General features: G+C 46.2%; 1 protein-coding gene across 1 annotated transcript in view; it reads right to left on the bottom strand.

Annotated features, from left to right (window-relative positions):
• Positions 1-14,538, bottom strand: part of LOC139365186 (centrosomal protein of 112 kDa-like) — a 158,661-nt gene that overhangs the window by 36,741 nt on the left and 107,382 nt on the right. The window contains exons 14-15 of the mRNA XM_071102639.1: positions 12,259-12,321; positions 4,563-4,712 (exon numbers count right to left, since the gene is read on the bottom strand). Coding sequence (XP_070958740.1) covers positions 4,563-4,712; positions 12,259-12,321 — 213 coding nt within the window. The remainder of the gene's footprint in view (positions 1-4,562; positions 4,713-12,258; positions 12,322-14,538) is intronic.

Genomic DNA, 14,538 nt, shown 5'->3' with positions numbered 1-14,538 from the left:
GGTTAGTGTGTGTGTCAGAGTATGGCGGTTAGTGTGTGTGTGTGTGTCAGAGTATGGGGGTTAGTGTATGTGTGTGTGTGTGTGTGTGTGTGTGTGTGTGTGTGTGTGTGTGTGTGTGTGTGTGTGTGTGTCAGAGTATGGGGGTTAGAGTATATGTGTGTGTCAGAGTATTGGGGTTAGAGTGTATGTGTGTGTCAGAGTATGGGGGTTGCTCAGGAAGATACATAAAGAGAGGGGCTGCTCAGGAAGACACATAAAGAGAGGGGTTGCTCAGCAAGATACATAAAGAGAGGGGTTGCTCAGGAAGATACATAAAGAGAGGGGTTGCTCAGGAAGATACATAAAGAGAGGGGTTGCTCAGGAAGATACATAAAGAGAGGGGTTGCTCAGGAAGATACATAAAGAGAGGGGTTGCTCAGCAAGATACATAAAGAGAGGGGTTGCTCAGCAAGATACATAAAGAGAGGGGTTGCTCAGCAAGATACATAAAGAGAGGGGTTGCTCAGGAAGATACATAAAGAGAGGGGTTGCTCAGGAAGATACATAAACAGAGGGGTTGCTCAGGAAGATACATAAAGAGAGGGGTTGCTCAGCAAGATACATAAAGAGAGGGGTTGCTCAGGAAGATACATAAAGAGAGGGGTTGCTCAGGAAGATACATAAAGAGAGGGGTTGCTCAGCAAGATACATAAAGAGAGGGGTTGCTCAGCAAGATACATAAAGAGAGGGGTTGCTCAGCAAGATACATAAAGAGAGGGGTTGCTCAGGAAGATACATAAAGAGAGGGGTTGATCAGCAAGATACATAAAGAGAGGGGTTGCTCAGGAAGATACATAAAGAGAGGGGCTGCTCAGGAAGATACATAAAGAGAGGGGTTGCTCAGGAAGATACATAAAGAGAGCTGCAGCAGTAGCAGGCTGATTTAAAGGACTGTCTCAACCCAGACAGAGAACATACCAGACACTTAAAGAGCCTCCCAACCACCAAACCCAGGAGTGTGTGTGCGTTATTCGGGTGTGTGAGAGAGAGACTACGGGGGTTAGTGTGTGTGTGTGTGTGTGTGTGTGTGTGTGAGAGAGAGACTATGGGGGTTAGTGTGTGTGTCAGAGTATGGCGGTTAGTGTGTGTGTGTGTGTCAGAGTATGGGGGTTAGTGTATGTGTGTGTGTGTGTGTGTGTGTGTGTGTGTGTGTGTGTGTGTGTGTGTGTGTCAGAGTATGGGGGTTAGAGTATATGTGTGTGTCAGAGTATTGGGGTTAGAGTGTATGTGTGTGTCAGAGTATGGGGGTTGCTCAGGAAGATACATAAAGAGAGGGGCTGCTCAGGAAGACACATAAAGAGAGGGGTTGCTCAGCAAGATACATAAAGAGAGGGGTTGCTCAGGAAGATACATAAAGAGAGGGGTTGCTCAGGAAGATACATAAAGAGAGGGGTTGCTCAGGAAGATACATAAAGAGAGGGGTTGCTCAGGAAGATACATAAAGAGAGGGGTTGCTCAGCAAGATACATAAAGAGAGGGGTTGCTCAGCAAGATACATAAAGAGAGGGGTTGCTCAGCAAGATACATAAAGAGAGGGGTTGCTCAGGAAGATACATAAAGAGAGGGGTTGCTCAGGAAGATACATAAACAGAGGGGTTGCTCAGGAAGATACATAAAGAGAGGGGTTGCTCAGCAAGATACATAAAGAGAGGGGTTGCTCAGGAAGATACATAAAGAGAGGGGTTGCTCAGGAAGATACATAAAGAGAGGGGTTGCTCAGCAAGATACATAAAGAGAGGGGTTGCTCAGCAAGATACATAAAGAGAGGGGTTGCTCAGCAAGATACATAAAGAGAGGGGTTGCTCAGGAAGATACATAAAGAGAGGGGTTGATCAGCAAGATACATAAAGAGAGGGGTTGCTCAGGAAGATACATAAAGAGAGGGGCTGCTCAGGAAGATACATAAAGAGAGGGGTTGCTCAGGAAGATACATAAAGAGAGCTGCAGCAGTAGCAGGCTGATTTAAAGGACTGTCTCAACCCAGACAGAGAACATACCAGACACTTAAAGAGCCTCCCAACCACCAAACCCAGGAGTGTGTGTGCGTTATTCGGGTGTGTGAGAGAGAGACTACGGGGGTTAGTGTGTGTGTGTGTGTGTGTGTGTGTGTGTGTGTGAGAGAGAGACTATGGGGGTTAGTGTGTGTGTCAGAGTATGGCGGTTAGTGTGTGTGTGTGTGTCAGAGTATGGGGGTTAGTGTATGTGTGTGTGTGTGTGTGTGTGTGTGTGTGTGTGTGTGAGAGAGAGACTATGGGGGTTAGTGTGTGTGTCAGAGTATGGCGGTTAGTGTGTGTGTGTGTGTCAGAGTATGGGGGTTAGTGTATGTGTGTGTGTGTGTGTGTGTGTGTGTGTGTGTGTGTGTGTGTGTGTGTGTGTGTGTGTGTGTCAGAGTATGGGGGTTAGAGTATATGTGTGTGTCAGAGTATTGGGGTTAGAGTGTATGTGTGTGTCAGAGTATGGGGGTTGCTCAGGAAGATACATAAAGAGAGGGGTTGCTCAGGAAGACACATAAAGAGAGGGGTTGCTCAGCAAGATACATAAAGAGAGGGGTTGCTCAGGAAGATACATAAAGAGAGGGGTTGCTCAGGAAGATACATAAAGAGAGGGGTTGCTCAGGAAGATACATAAAGAGAGGGGTTGCTCAGGAAGATACATAAAGAGAGGGGTTGCTCAGCAAGATACATAAAGAGAGGGGTTGCTCAGCAAGATACATAAAGAGAGGGGTTGCTCAGCAAGATACATAAAGAGAGGGGTTGCTCAGGAAGATACATAAAGAGAGGGGTTGCTCAGGAAGATACATAAACAGAGGGGTTGCTCAGGAAGATACATAAAGAGAGGGGTTGCTCAGCAAGATACATAAAGAGAGGGGTTGCTCAGGAAGATACATAAAGAGAGGGGTTGCTCAGGAAGATACATAAAGAGAGGGGTTGCTCAGCAAGATACATAAAGAGAGGGGTTGCTCAGCAAGATACATAAAGAGAGGGGTTGCTCAGCAAGATACATAAAGAGAGGGGTTGCTCAGGAAGATACATAAAGAGAGGGGTTGCTCAGCAAGATACATAAAGAGAGGGGTTGCTCAGGAAGATACATAAAGAGAGGGGCTGCTCAGGAAGATACATAAAGAGAGGGGTTGCTCAGGAAGATACATAAAGAGAGCTGCAGCAGTAGCAGGCTGATTTAAAGGACTGTCTCAACCCAGACAGAGAACATACCAGACACTTAAAGAGCCTCCCAACCACCAAACCCAGGAGTGTGTGTGCGTTATTCGGGTGTGTGAGAGAGAGACTACGGGGGTTAGTGTGTGTGTGTGTGTGTGTGTGTGTGTGTGTGAGAGAGAGACTATGGGGGTTAGTGTGTGTGTCAGAGTATGGCGGTTAGTGTGTGTGTGTGTGTCAGAGTATGGGGGTTAGTGTATGTGTGTGTGTGTGTGTGTGTGTGTGTGTGTGTGTCAGAGTATGGGGGTTAGAGTATATGTGTGTGTCAGAGTATTGGGGTTAGAGTGTATGTGTGTGTCAGAGTATGGGGGTTAGAGTTGAAACCCATCATAAAATATGACAAAGCACATACATTTCAACTGTGACCCCGGGTTTAAAGCCCTCTCACAAAGGAGTGTGTCTAGTCTATAAAAGTATTCTGGCCAGACCGGGGAACTGAGTGTGTCTGGGCTGGGGTGTAAGTTAACCAGCCAGTCGGCCCCTCCCTGGGACTCAGACTGGCTGGTTACTGACACTGAGGGGGGCCAGAGAACTGAGGGCTTTAAGCCAAGCAGGAGCTTCAGCCTTAACCAACCACCTACACAGTGTAATGTAGTTCACAACAGTTCAATCAGGAAGGCTGGTCTGAATGCTTGTTTCACTTCCTCCTGTAAGCAGAACACAATTCACTTTGTTTTCTATTCTACGGGCATAGTGGGAATGAAGACAAACATCTCTTCAGCATGACGTCTTGTTTCTTCTCCTGTTTCCTGTTAGCCATGTGAGGAATGTCATTCACCTATTTACCTTTAGCCAATCAGCACGGCCCAGTAATGCACATTCCTCACGCTGACTGTTCAACCTATGAGCTCACTCTTGCAATTATCACCTTCCTCTCTCTCAACCAATGGGTGTACATCTTGGGACATATTTATATGTCAACTTACCCATGTTCTCTCGCTTGCTGTTTTTCAACTAAAGTTTTGGACAACCACTATTTAATCAAATGTAATATTACATTGTGTCTCTGATGTTGATTCAGCTGAGCCTGTACTCTATTGAACTGTATTATATCCTAACCCAACTAACTGGTAAACACAAGAAAAGATGTCTGCCATCTTGGACATTGACAAATGTCATCCACACAATAAAGAACGTAGTAATGATCAACAGTGACAGTTTGGGAGATGGACAGATATCCAGTGGGGTTATCCTTTACCTTGAGGCTCAGTAGTGTGCACTTTGTAGTGTCTTTTAACAGACTGTGGCGTGCACTACTGATGTCTACTATATAGTAGTGTCCTTTGCAGAATGTCCATGAAACTTTACCTTGTTCTTAGTGTCTGTGTGGCGGCTCATCTGCCTCCTCTCATCATCCCAGCGAGCTGTAGCCTCCTTCAACTGTCTCTCCTTCTCCTGCTGCTGCCGCAAGCCCTCCTCCTTAGCACCACACACTGACGTCTGCAGCTCCGCTATCAACTATGGAGAGAGGGATGAGAGAGACACAGATTAGATGGGAGAGGGAGAAGGGGTGATGGGTTGGGATGAGAGAGGGAGAGACAAATTGAGAGGGGACAACAGTGACCCCTGAGGAGCACCATTCCAAGAGGGTTGATATAGATACATCCCCATATGACACAAACAGAATAAACACACTCTAAAAACTGACTCTGGGGGTCATGGTTGGTGACCCCTGACCTGACCTCAAGATAATTACATTTGTCATTGAACACCAAATGGGAATTGATTAGCCAAATCCTAGGTCCAGGTCTCTAGTGTTCGGTACAGTACAGTTCAGTCCTAGGTCTCTAGTCCTCTGTAGAGTACAGTTCAGTCCTAGGTCCTTAGTGCTCTGTACAGTACAGTTCAGTCCTAGGTCCAGGTCCTTCATGCTCTGTACGGTACAGTGAAGTCCTAGGTCCAGGTCCTTAGTGCTCTGTAGAGTACAGTTCAGTCCTAGGTCCAGGTCCTTAGTGCTCTGTACAGTACAGTTCAGTCCTAGGTCCTTAGTGCTCTGTACAGTACAGTTCAGTCCTAGATCCTTAGTGCTCTGTACAGTACAGTTCAGTCCTAGATCCTTAGTGCTCTGTACAGTACAGTTTAGTCCTAGCTCCCTAGTGCTCTGTACAGTACAGTTCAGTCCTAGGTCCTTAGTGCTCTGTAGAGTACAGTTCAGTCCTAGATCCTTAGTGCTCTGTACAGTACAGTTCAGTCCTAGGTCCTTAGTGCTCTGTAGAGTACAGTTCAGTCCTAGGTCCAGGTCCTTAGTGCTCTGTACAGTACAGTTCAGTCCTAGGTCCTTAGTGCTCTGTAGAGTACAGTTCAGTCCTAGATCCTTAGTGCTCTGTACAGTACAGTTCAGTCCTAGGTCCTTAGTGCTCTGTACAGTACAGTTCAGTCCTAGATCCTTAGTGCTCTGTACAGTACAGTTCAGTCCTAGGTCCTTAGTGCTCTGTAGAGTACAGTTCAGTCCTAGGTCCTTAGTGCTCTGTACAGTACAGTTCAGTCCTAGATCCTTAGTGCTCTGTACAGTACAGTTCAGTCCTAGGTCCTTAGTGCTCTGTACAGTACAGTTCAGTCCTAGGTCCTTAGTGCTCTGTACAGTACAGTTCAGTCCTAGATCCAGGTCCTTAGTGTTCGGTACAGTACAGTTCAGTCCAAGGTCCTTAGCGCTCTGTACAGTACAGTTCAGTCCTAGGTCCTTAGTGTTCGGTACAGTACAGTTCAGTCCTAGCTCCTTAGTGCTCTGTACAGTACAGTTTAGTCCCAGCTCCTTAGTGCTCTGTACAGTACAGTTTAGTCCTAGCTCCTTAGTGCTCTGTACAGTACAGTTTAGTCCTAGCTCCCTAGTGCTCTGTACAGTAAAGTTCTGTCCTAGGTCCAGGTCCTTAGTGCTCTGTACAGTACAGTTCAGTCCTAGGTCCTTAGTGCTCTGTACAGTACAGTTCAGTCCTAGCTCCTTAGTGCTCTGTACAGTACAGTTTAGTCCTAGCTCCTTAGTGCTCTGTACAGTACAGTTTAGTCCTAGCTCCCTAGTGCTCTGTACAGTAAAGTTCTGTCCTAGGTCCAGGTCCTTAGTGCTCTGTACAGTACAGTTCAGTCCTAGATCCTTAGTGCTCTGTACAGTACAGTTCAGTCCTAGGTCCTTAGTGCTCTGTAGAGTACAGTTCAGTCCTAGGTCCTTAGTGCTCTGTACAGTACAGTTCAGTCCTAGATCCTTAGTGCTCTGTACAGTACAGTTCAGTCCTAGGTCCTTAGTGCTCTGTACAGTACAGTTCAGTCCTAGGTCCTTAGTGCTCTGTACAGTACAGTTCAGTCCTAGATCCAGGTCCTTAGTGTTCGGTACAGTACAGTTCAGTCCAAGGTCCTTAGCGCTCTGTACAGTACAGTTCAGTCCTAGGTCCTTAGTGTTCGGTACAGTACAGTTCAGTCCTAGCTCCTTAGTGCTCTGTACAGTACAGTTTAGTCCCAGCTCCTTAGTGCTCTGTACAGTACAGTTTAGTCCTAGCTCCTTAGTGCTCTGTACAGTACAGTTTAGTCCTAGCTCCCTAGTGCTCTGTACAGTAAAGTTCTGTCCTAGGTCCAGGTCCTTAGTGCTCTGTACAGTACAGTTCAGTCCTAGGTCCTTAGTGCTCTGTACAGTACAGTTCAGTCCTAGCTCCTTAGTGCTCTGTACAGTACAGTTTAGTCCTAGCTCCTTAGTGCTCTGTACAGTACAGTTTAGTCCTAGCTCCCTAGTGCTCTGTACAGTAAAGTTCTGTCCTAGGTCCAGGTCCTTAGTGCTCTGTACAGTACAGTTCAGTCCTAGGTCCTTAGTGCTCTGTACAGTACAGTTCAGTCCTAGCTCCTTAGTGCTATGTACAGTACAGTTCAGTCCTAGGTCCTTAGTGCTCTGGTACAGTACAGTTCAGTCCTAGATCCTTAGTGCCCTGTACAGTACAGTTCAGTCCTAGGTCCTTAGTGCTCTGTACAGTACAGTTCAGTCCTAGGTCCAGGTCCGTAGTGCTCTGTACAGTACAGTTCAGTCCTAGGTCCTTAGTGCTCTGTACAGTACAGTTCAGTCCTAGGACTTAGAGTTTTTCCTTCAGTGACAGACCCTGTTTGTTGCTGTTTTTTGAACAGATGCTGTTTCAGGAAGCGTTTAGTTGAGTCTAAATGGAACAGGAGTTTTTATGCTAATATAAGAGAGAGTGTGGGCAGCAAACAAATGCTGCATTAACATCAAAACACACAGCTTGTTGGAGCCGGATATGAAATGCTTAACATATTTCCCAACAACATGATGTCACTATCTGTAGGACACCATGGGAGACAGAAATGCATCTCTGGTTTAGTTACTATAGGTACAGACTCCATTAGTTAGTTTCAATGGTGTGTCTCAGCAATAGTCTCAGCCATTATCAATCTTCTCACAGTTCTCTGTCTGTCCTGAGAAAGAGAGAAAGAGAGAGAGAGAGAGGCAGACATACACAGAGAAAGAGGGAGACATATCGAGAGAGGAGGAAAAAAGCTGAGTGAGTTTGTGTTGGTTAACTTGTGGTACACACCAAGATGAAAAGGAGCAGCAGTAGCTTTGAAATACTCCAGTCAAAATGAACATTATATTTAAGCTGCAGCTGAGAGAGAGCAGAGAGAGAGAAGAGAGAGAGCAGAGAGGGAGAAGAGAGAGAGAAGAGAGAGAGAAGAGAGGGAGAAGAGAGAGAGCAGAGAGAGAGAAGAGAGAGAGCAGAGAGGGAGAAGAGAGAGAGAAGAGAGAGAGAAGAGAGAGAAGAGAGGGAGAAGAGAGGGAGAAGAGAGAGAGAAGAGAGAGAGAAGAGAGGGAGAAGAGAGGGAGAAGAGAGAGAGAAGAGAGGGCGAAGATAGAGCGAAGAGAGGGAGAAGAGAGAGAGGAGAGAGAAGAGAGGGAGAAGAGAGGGAGAAGAGAGAGAGAAGAGAGGGAGAAGATAGAGAGAAGAGAGGGAGAAGAGAGAGAGCAGAGAGAGAGAAGAGAGAGAGCAGAGAGAGAGAAGAGAGGGAGAAGAGGGAGAAGAGAGGGAGAAGAGAGAGAGCAGAGAGAGAGAAGAGAGGGAGAAGAGAGAGAGAAGAGAGAGAGAAGAGAGGGAGAAGAGAGGGAGAAGAGAGGGAGAAGAGAGAGAGAAGAGAGAGAAGAGAGAGAAGAGAGGGAGAAGAGAGGGAGAAGAGAGAGAGAAGAGAGAGAGAAGAGAGGGAGAAGAGAGGGAGAAGAGAGAGAGAAGAGAGGGAGAAGAGAGGGAGAAGATAGAGAGAAGAGAGGGAGAAGAGAGAGAGCAGAGAGAGAGAAGAGAGAGAGCAGAGAGAGAGAAGAGAGAGAGAAGAGAGGGAGAAGAGAGGGAGAAGAGAGGGAGAAGAGAGAGAGAAGAGAGGGAGAAGAGAGAGAGCAGAGAGGGAGAAGAGAGAGAGAAGAGAGGGAGAAGAGAGAGAGCAGAGAGAGAGAAGAGAGGGAGAAGAGAGGGAGAAGAGAGAGAGAAGAGAGGGAGAAGAGAGGGAGAAGAGAGGGAGAAGAGAGGGAGAAGAGAGAGAGAAGAGAGGGAGAAGAGAGAGAGAAGAGAGGGAGAAGAGATGAGAGCAGAGAGGGAGAAGAGAGAGAAGAGAGAGAGGAGAGAAGAGAGGGAGAAGAGAAGGAGAAGAGAGAGAGAAGAGAGGGAGAAGAGAGAGAGTAGAGAGGGAGAAGAGAGAGAAGAGAGAGAGAAGAGAGAGAAGAGAGGGAGAAGAGAGGGAGAAGAGAGGGAGAAGAGAGAGAGTAGAGAGGGAGAAGAGAAGAGAGAGAGAAGAGAGGGAGAAGACAGGGAGAAGAGAGAGAGAAGAGAGGGAGAAGAGATGAGAGAGCAGAGAAGAGGGAGAAGAGAGGGAGAAGAGAGAGAGCAGAGAGAGAGCAGAGAGGGAGAAGAGAGAGAGCAGAGAGGGAGAAGAGAGGGAGAAGAGATGAGAGAGAGCAGAGAAGAGGGAGAAGAGAGGGAGAAGAGAGGAGAGAGAGCAGCGAACAGGGATAAGAGAGGAGATAGAAGAGGGAGAAGAGAGGAGAGAGAAAAGATAAGGTAGAGAGAGAAAAATAGGAAGAGAGAAAACGACTCGCTCAGGCCCGTTGAACCGCTCACACTAGGCTAGACAGACAGACAGATAATTGTTTACTGTACATTAGTTCAACTCAACTCTTCGTTCAACAGTCTTACTGGAATCCTCTCATTGAGTGGGAGTTATGGGAATGAGCGACTTAGCCGACCGCAGAGGGAGAGATTAGACTGATTTAGTCAGCGGGACCAGCCACATGAAAGCAACAAATGGTCCATTATTATGGGAACATCAGTTCTGGGCGTAATAATTATTTTGCTTATAGATTCTCTAGCATCTCGTCTGTAGCCTGGAGTGATAATATAATATAATGATATAATGACTCATTAACCCTGTCTTTATCGTTATTCATGTACCTTTATACCTAGTCTCATATCGAGGGCTTCATCCGACTGTACTGTACTGTAATTGGCCTGAACAGGCCGTCTTTAATGTCACAGGCTGGTTGGTAGCTCTGTTTAGGCTGGGTTTGCCTCACCTCAAAGTGAACATACAGAATGAAAGGCAGTTGCAGGGCCTCTCAGAGTCCGGCTGGCCATTTATCAGTTCTCTATGACAGACAGAGTGTGACACAATGAACTCCCTAGGGCCTTAACAAGAACCAGAAGAAAGTGAACTAATGCACTCCCAGATCAGAAGCAACAAATAGTTACATAACACCCAGAAGGGCATGATTGTCATTTACATCACTTATCTTTCAGTTATTGCCTGATTCTACTAGGATGTTAAGTACTTCTATGCATGAAATAATAATAACAGTAGTAAACATGTGTTTCCTGCTCCTAACTGGATTCAACTTGTTATTACAAGCCTTTCCCATGTTCAACCAGCAGCAGTGTTGAGATAAAGGGCTGGGGGAGCTCCCGGGGACCCCCACTGTTGCCTCATCATTAACCAGAGAAGAGAAACAAACCGGGCTGGGTTCAGAGGTCGCTCAGGAAGGCCACGCTCAGCAAGACGATTAAGCGGCCCGGATTTCAGAGACGCTAATTATCGAAGCTCAAAGGACCCTGTGTGTGTGTGTTGTATGAGTGTGCGTGCATCCACACTGCATGTGTCTACCCTAGTGCCCTCAGGATAACGTATGGCGGCTTGCTCTGTTTTAATTAGGATACTACTACCCATGCTGCAGTGCTCTCCCTGCGAGAGAGATCGATGACCTCTGACAGACACTTAGGGGTTACACAGTGAGGGCAGCCTCCAAGGTTCAAAGGCCCTCTGTTTACATTCGATCCAGTTGCCCCCAGGGCTCCTATGCATTAAAACCTATTTAGTCCCTACACAACACATTTGAAAGTCAAGCAGCTAACACATGCTACAAATACCAACAAATAGCGTGCTTTAATATGGTGGGTAGACTTCCTCTGAACTTAGAAACAAACACATGCATGTATAATGTCCTTAGAGCGTTGGGTTCAGTCGTTGTCGAACACATGGAACTGGGGCTTTCAGCAACAGAATGCAGAGGAAGGGTGTGAAGTTGAACTCGTGCGAGCGTTAGTTGCACCCCTTCAAAACAGAGGATTAATCTTTTGGAGCCTCTGTTGACGGAAACTTTACCTCGCCACATAGCAAAGACGAGTAAACACAGAGTGAACTTTCAACTACCACCCGAGAGACGTTTGATGTCGGGGGCATTGTGCAACTTCATAAGCTCCTGTTTTCTCACAACATCTGCTTGTCAACCTCGCTTTCAACTCAACGCTGCCGCCGTCAAAAGTGGACCCAAAACAGGGGGATTGAAAAAAAAGAGAGTGAGAAAGACAAAATAGTTTCTCCTAAGGTCATGATTTAGCAATTAAAGCCTGTGATGGAATATGATATTTCACCCCTATATTTCAGATTATGATAGATCTAACCTTCTTTGTTTTCAAACATAAAAACAGTGACTTGTGTTTTTTATTTTTTTTTATACTGCCCAGCTAAAAGGCGCTTTGAAGCCACAGTCTGAAATCTGGGAATCTTTTCAACGGTCATTTCAATTCTTTATATTTTTGCTTAAAAAACAAATCTCAGACTGTAGCTTTAAAGCCTCCCACATGTCCAAACAGAGCGAGACGAGAGAGAGAGAGAGAGAGAGAGAGAGAGAAAGGGTAGAATGGGGGGAAGAATGGAGAAGAGGAGGAATGGCCTGGTGGTTTTGATTCATGAACAGAGAGGAGAGTTCCTCTGGCTTTAACTGCTCTCAGTCTGAGGAGATTAGGTTTAATGTTAAACATATGGTCCTGGCCAGAGAGGAGAACCTTCAAACAACACCCTGACGTCATGGCCAGGGAAGGGGAGCGGGAGAGAGAAAGAGAGGGGGGGAGCACGAACAAGTGTGTGCATGTGTGTCTGCATGCGTGTGTGTGTGTAATAGGCACCTAAAAGTACCTAAAACCCTCATATCTTCCAGCTAATCCCACCTGGGTTCCGTATTGCTGTATGCAAGGCGGTGCAAATACATAAATAGGATTCTATATATGGATTAAAGGCAAATCTGAACATTGTGAAACAACTAGAATCAAACAGTAAAGTCTACCTCTTGGGTATAAAACCTGGCTAACTAACTGGGCCAGGTTTCCACACCACCTGTGAAGTGCCTGGACCAAAGCCTGGCTAACCTTCGCCTCAGATGCCTCTGGATGTTACACAAAGGCATGAGAGATAGAAAGAGAGAGAGAGAGAGAGGAGAAAGAGATGAAAGAAAGAAAAAACCTAGGAGGTAGAGCTTAGACATTTAAACATGTAGATGAAATTGTCTGCAGCATTACGTTAAACTTGGTGTGTGGTATAGATGTGTGTGTTGTAAAAGTGTGTGTGTGTATTTGTGTTTAAGCAGGGAGGGAAGGGGGGAGTGTATATTTTTTCTCACAGCTCCCGACTGAACGTTTGTGTGCTTTTTTCCAACAAATCTTCCAAAAAAGAAGGCCAAAAACAGGAAAAGAGAAGAGTTTACCTGAGCAGACTTGGCAAGCTTCTGACTGTATTCCTTCTCAATCTGCTTTAGCCTGGTGTTCGTCTGCAACACAAAGTGGAGAGAGGGAAAGAGAGAGTAAGAGATTTGCATACAGACACACACAAGACATAGAGGGAAAGAGAGAGAAAGACAGTGAGGTTTGAAATTGGACCTGTTTGTAGGAAGTACACACACACACACACACACACACACACACACACAGCCGTTGACCCCTGTCTCTTGGCAGTGTCCCCCTGCCTGCCTGTCGCTGGGCTGGCGTTACTCTGGGCACAGTGCCAGGCTCCACGCCCCTGTGGCAGCAGCAGCCAGTGAGTGGCCTGGGGACACACCGCTCCCTCTGATGCCCTGCCAACCATTCATCACTTAACAGGAAGAGGGGGAGAAATCAGCCACGGCTGCCAATTATCAGGGAAAAACAGAAGGAAACTGGGACAGGGGAGACACAACATGGAGGAAGAACATACAGACCAACAGACACAACATGGAGGAAGAGCATACAGACACAACATAGAGGAAGAACATACAGACCAACAGACACAACCACACATAGATAAGACATATCACAATAAGCAACCAATTACTATCTCTACATAATGACTCATCACGGAGAGGGTACAGAGCACTGTGAGATAAATATGTAGATATCATACAGACCAACAGACACAACATAGAGGAAGAACATACAGACCAACAGACACAACATGGAGGAAGAACATACAGACACAACATGGAGGAAGAACATACAGACACAACATGGAGGAAGAACATACAGACCAACAGACACAACATGGAGGAAGAACATACAGACACAACATGGAGGAAGAACATACAGACACAACATGGAGGAAGAGCATACAGAACAACAGACACAACATGGAGGAAGAACATACAGACCAACAGACACAACATGGAGGAAGAACATACAGACCAACAGACACAACATGGAGGAAGAACATACAGACACAACAGACACAAAGTGTTAAAGGCAGACGGACAGACAGATGGAAACAGAGACGGACAGACAGACAGACGGAAGGACAGATTGACAAACAGACAAAATGTGATAAAGGCAGACAGACAGAAGGACAGATTGACAAACAGACAAAATGTGATAAAGGCAGACAGACAGAAGGACAGATTGACAAACAGACAAAATGTGATAAAGGCAGACAGACAGAAGGACAGATTGACAAACAGACAAAATGTGATAAAGGCAGACAGACAGAAGGACAGATTGACAAACAGACAAAATGTGATAAAGGCAGACAGACAGAAGGACAGATTGACAAACATACTAAATGTGATAAAGGCAGACAGACAGAAGGACAGATTGACAAACATACTAAATGTGATAAAGGCAGACAGACAGGAGTGTTTTTGACTTGTGCATTCTGGGTTTTATTCTTCGTCCACTTGGAAAGGTCATTAACAGGCAGCTAGAACCACACATAGATAAGACATTTCACAATAAGCAACCAATTACTATCTCTACATAATGACTCATCATGGAGAGGGTACAGAGCACTGTGAGATAAATATGTAGATATCACCTCAACATCAACTTTATATAGCTCTGATGTCACAGACATGTCTGTACAGGTTCAGTGTCAGTCTGGTCTTTCTACACCTCCACTGTGACTGGTTCTGTTCTAACTCTCTCTCTCTCTCTTTCTCTCTCCCCCCCTCTCTCTCTCCCTCTTTCCCCCCACTCTCTCCCCCTCTCTCTCTCTCTCGCTCCCCCCCCTCTCTCTCCCTCTCTGAATGTTGAAACACTGCTGAAATACAGGATGACTCGAGCACAGAGTACCGGCGAGATTCCACAGGTCAGTCCTGACAACAGATTAGTACTGTCTAAACATCACCCTTTCAGATCAGCTCTCTTCTGGTGGCACTGACAGACAGACAGACATATTAAGAGACAGACTCTCTGTAATGCTCTGTATTAGAAAACACACCCCTAAAAACCCATCAACGCCGTGGGCCTGGCCCTGCTCCTAAAACTTCCTGACAAACGGCAAAGGAACAGCGGGCCACTGTCGAATGGACACACCTGTCACCACGGATACAGGCAGCCGTCACCACGGATACGGCTCTTGTATGTCTTCCTGTCTGTCTGTTTGGCTTTGAAAGTCTCTCGTCTGTCTCTCTGTCTCTCTAGGGGCCTTACCGGCTGATGAGAGAGAGAGAACAAAGCCAGGCGTGAACGACAGAAGAGAAATAAAGGAGAAGAAAAGACAGGAGAACAAAAACACTGTCGGC

The sequence above is a fragment of the Oncorhynchus clarkii genome, chromosome 13, assembly GCF_045791955.1.
Source record: "Oncorhynchus clarkii lewisi isolate Uvic-CL-2024 chromosome 13, UVic_Ocla_1.0, whole genome shotgun sequence".
Taxonomy (NCBI): Eukaryota; Metazoa; Chordata; class Actinopteri; order Salmoniformes; family Salmonidae; genus Oncorhynchus; species Oncorhynchus clarkii.
The sequence above is the reverse complement of the archived record's forward strand: the minus strand, read 5'-3'. Positions and strand labels throughout refer to the sequence as shown.